We start from the raw sequence: 4,842 nt of genomic DNA, 5'->3' as shown, positions 1-4,842 counted from the left end.
CATTACAAAATCCATAGGAGAATGAACAACATAGGTGACAACACATTCCCTTGGAGTATTCCACTTCTCGTTGGAAATTCAGTTGATAGAACTCCACTAACATTAACTTTGCAATTACTATGCTCATAAACAGACTTACTCAAATACACATATCTAAGAGGAACTCAATAATAAAGTAGTACTTTCCACAAAATTGGTCGGTGCACACTATCAAAGGCTTTTTCTTAGTCTACAAATGCCATTAAAAGTGGATTTCTATATTCTACAGATTGCTGTACAACATGTCTCAGAATAAATATTTGGTCAGTATATGTTCTACCTTTTCTAAATCTTGCTTGTTGATCACTCTTATTTCCATCTATCTTTCCCTCTAGTCTCTTTAGAATAAGCATACTATATATTTTTATAACAACTGACGTGAGTATGATGCCTCTGTAATTATTGCAATCAGATAGGTCACTTTTTTGCCATTTTCACCAACACCCCTAATTCCCATTCATCAAGATTTTGCTCTTCATTCTACAAAATAATCTTGTAAGTATACTGGGGGTAACTTCATTTCCAGACAATATTATCTCAGCAGTTATTTCATCATATCCAGGGGTTTTCCGTCTCTTTGGTTTTTTAATGATAGCTTCGACTTCAAACACACTGAATTTATACATGGGCACCTCAAGGTCTTCCTCAGCTTTAGGTATATAATTCAAATTATTCCCTTCATATCTCCTATTCATGACCTCACTAAAGTGTTCCATCTAACGCTGTCTTTCTTCCCCTTCTGTTGTTATAACAGATCCATCTCTCTTTTTGATGTGTATATGCTTATTCTTCTTTGCCCACGAGAGATTTCATTGATACTTCTATGAGTGATTCTTACACCATAGCCACTTCCTGAATTCTTAGCTTTGTCAGCATCATCTGCTTTCATGTTTAAATATTCTCTCCAGTCTTCTCTTTTGACCTCGCTGTCAATACCGGAATACTTAGCATGCTCTACCTTGTAATTTTTATTACTTTCTCGAAAACTTTCAACGATCAATTTGTGTCTTTGTCTCCTTTTTTACAGTGTCACAAGTATCATTTTCTATCCATGGCTTTCTCCTTGTAACTGCATGTCCCAAAACTTCACTACCGCTTGACTGATATATTTTCTTAATATCACACCATTCTTCGTTAATTGTCTGCTCTTCGTCTCTTAAAATCTCTAAGACTATATATCGATTCTTATATTCAAGTGCAAAGGTTTCTCTGTGCTCATCTTCTAGAAGCTTAGTTGTATCCAGCCTAGGTATTTTATCTACATTTCTTTTGGTTGCTTTCGGTTTTAATTTCAGTCTGGCAATAAGGAGCTGGTGATCACCAACCATATCAGAGTCCTCCTTCTCTCTTTATTGATGACTATGTGATCTATTTGATTTTCGTAATTGCCACATGGTGAAGTCCATGTATATTTGTGGATGTCCTTGTGTTGGAAAAGACTACCTCCAATAACAAGATTGCTTCTTTAAAAAAATGATAAAATGTGCTCTATTTTCATTTGCAACTTCGCCAAGACCCTCAACACCCATCACATTCTCTATACCTTGGTTATTCCTTCCAACTTTAGTATTGAGGTCACCAATCACAATTCCCATATTTCCCTCTTGGATCTCCTCTATTACCCTCTGCAGTTCTTCATTGTGTTCATCTTTCCTTTCTTCTGGGCAATCATATGTGGGTGCATAGGAAACTATAACACTCATATTGCACTGCTTTTATTTAAACTGGGGTTCTGGTACTGGTACTGATACTGTGAGTTTCCTAACCATTACTGTACTACATCACATCAGAAAGCTACCTTTATTTTCTTTATTGCATAAAAATGGAAAAGGTCCAGTAAAGGTCAGGCCATCGCTGCAGCTTGCTCAGAATGTAGGCCTATAAGACCTACCAAAACACCCACCAATAGCTCACATAGACAGTTAATAATTAAAAGACTTTCTTTCATTTGTTGTAAGACTAATTTATAAACAAAGATGATGTGTAACTTGTTTCAGATCTTTCTTTTGCTTTACATTGCTGGATCAACAATGCTTTGCATATAAGATATTCAATCAAATACTTGATTTATGCTTTCTCAACCACTCAAGTACTACTGAGACTGCAAAGGATTAATTACTGCACTGTAATTGTTCAGTGGCTACATTCCTCTTGGTAAGGGTAGAAGAGACTCATGAGCTATGGTAAGCAGTTCTTCTGGGAGAAGGACACTAGAAAAACAAACCATTGTTCTCTAGTCTTGGGTAGTGTCATAGTCTTGGTACCATGGTCTTCCACTGTCTTGGATTAGAGTTCTCTTGCTTGAGAGTACACTCGGGCACGCTGTTCTGTCTTGTTTCTCTTCCTCTTGTTTTCTTAATATTTTTATAGTTTATATAAGAGATATTTATCTTAGATTTTTTACTCTTCTTAAAAATTTCATTTATCCCTGTTTCCTTTCCTCACTGGGCTATTTTCCCTGTTGGAGCCCTTGGGCTTATAGCATCCTGCTTTTCCAACTAGGGTTGTAGCTTAGCAAATAATAATAATAATAATAATAATAATAATAATAATAATAATAATAATAATTTCCTTCGACTATGGAAGCACACTATTGATATAATGATATACTCATAATGATTATCTAACTTCCTTGACAAATATAAAATACTTGAAAAAGACTTTCCTTTGAGGATATTGGAACTATGAGAGAAACTTGCCTGTGGAGCTCTAGTAATTTGACCTTTGTTCGATCATAGGGTTCGTCAAAAGAAATTAACCTACTTATTATCCATACATCTGGGAATATAAATAGTAATGTACGCAAGGATTAGAAACTGGTTTTTAACTACAAATGTAACTGAAATCTGTGTTCTTTCATATGAGATACAACTAAAGTGAAAATAATAGTGAACGAGACAGCTTTTAATGTATCTTATCCTAAATATCATGTCATCGTGTGTAATGTCTTTCGTATGAAAGTTTTTTAAAGATTAATTGAATCTCTGCAAAATTGTTTTTTAATAATAGGGTGAATTATATGCTAATTCATACACATACACACACACACACACACACACACACACACACACACACACACACACACACACATATATATATATATATATATATATATATATATATATATATATATATATATAAAAGAGTGAGAGAGAGAGAGAGAGAGAGAGAGAGAGAGAGAGAGAGAGAGAGAGAGAGAGAGAGAGAGAGGCGATTAATTGATGAACTAAGAAAGGTTGCAGGTGTGGACCGGCATAGAAAGACCGCAAGCAGATGCAAGTGGAACGACATGTCTGAGGACTTTGTTCTGCATTGGACTAGTAATGGCTGAATATATATATATATATATATATATATATATATATATATATATATATATATATACATATATATATATATATATATATATATATATATATATATATATATATATATATATATATATATATATATATATATATATATATATATATATATATATATATATATATACATATATATATATATATATATATATATATATATACATATATATATATATATATATATACATATATATATATATATATATATACATATATATATATATATATATATATATATATATATATATATATATATATATACATATATATATATATATATATATATATATATATATGTATATATATATATATATATATATATATATATATATATATATATATATATATATATATATATATATATATATATATATATATATATATATATATATATATATATATATATATATATATATATATATATATATATATATATATATATATATATATATATATATATATATATATATATATATATACATTAAGAAGTCACTTGCGCGATAGGCCTTCTCCAATTACTTCTATCAAAGGCATCTTCTTCGTGCAAGTCTCTTTTCTCCATATCTTCCTGCGCCTTATCTTGCTATCTAATTCTCTGCCACCTCTCGATCTTCACACTTCCCTCTTCTAACAGGTTTTTTCATAACGCCTACTCCCTAACCACTATCCATTCTCACCAAATACCCACACCTTCTCAGTCGTAACACTTTTATCACCTCTGCAGTCTTCCCTGCGACTGCCATCCTTCATTTTTCCAATCTTTCAAGCAGTAATATTTCCATACTCCACCTCAAGATTTTTATATCTCTTCCCTTAAGCTTTGCTTTTCTTACTTTTTGTCTTAGAGACCACGTTTTTATCCACACATTAACACTGGTCTTATTACTGTGCTTCAGATCTTGAGTTTTAGCTTGATTGGAATTTACTTATCACATACCGCTCCGCCTACCTCCCTCCACTTTCCCCAAGCTATCTTATCAACTTGAGCCTCACATCCTCTCTCTTGACATATTCATAAGCGCGAGCTGACGTCATCGATCACGTGACCGCTAGCGCGGGAATCAAGCTAAGTGAAAACAAACCAGAGCAATGGCTTACGGTTACGTGAATTCTTTGGATGGAGCTGCTAAAACACGTTATAATATAAAGTTAAATGCTTCAGGTGAGTAATAAGATATAGAATACAACTGTTCTAACTTCTAGCGACAATAATTATTTTGAACTGTTTACAGCACACAAGTGTGAGGTGTATTACTGCTGGCCTCATAAACCAATCGCCTTCTCTTGCCATTTCGCTCATACCTCTCAAGTTGTCGTTTGGCTTTGGCATAGCTGTCTTTCTTGAAAGGCAGTATGCATGGAATGTAGTCTGGGTGTTCTTTCTTAGTCTTGTTGGGTTTACCTGTAATTTGGCAATTTAATATAAATTCATAATGAA

At 32.7% G+C, this 4,842-nt stretch overlaps 1 protein-coding gene across 1 annotated transcript; it reads right to left on the bottom strand.

Moving 5' to 3' along the window:
• Nucleotides 1-1,028: 1,028 nt before the first annotated feature.
• On the bottom strand, nt 1,029-1,742 carry LOC137633827 (uncharacterized). Its single transcript, XM_068366069.1, has 2 exons — nt 1,583-1,742; nt 1,029-1,210 (listed from the first exon to the last, which is right to left on the bottom strand). Exons 1-2 carry the CDS (start codon nt 1,740-1,742, stop codon nt 1,029-1,031), a joined length of 342 nt encoding a protein of 113 aa, XP_068222170.1.
• Nucleotides 1,743-4,842: the final 3,100 nt, after the last annotated feature.

The sequence above is a fragment of the Palaemon carinicauda genome, chromosome 43, assembly GCF_036898095.1.
Source record: "Palaemon carinicauda isolate YSFRI2023 chromosome 43, ASM3689809v2, whole genome shotgun sequence".
NCBI lineage: Eukaryota > Metazoa > Arthropoda > Malacostraca > Decapoda > Palaemonidae > Palaemon > Palaemon carinicauda.
The sequence above is the reverse complement of the archived record's forward strand: the minus strand, read 5'-3'. Positions and strand labels throughout refer to the sequence as shown.

Coding starts and splice junctions, on each gene's coding strand:
- LOC137633827 (XM_068366069.1), bottom strand. CDS start 1,742: ATGAGTGTTATAGTTTCCTATGCACCCACATATGATTGCCCAGAAGAA. Junction 1,211..1,582: donor AGTTGGAAGGAATAACCAAG/GTATAGAGAATG, acceptor ATCGATATATAG/TCTTAGAGATTTTAAGAGAC.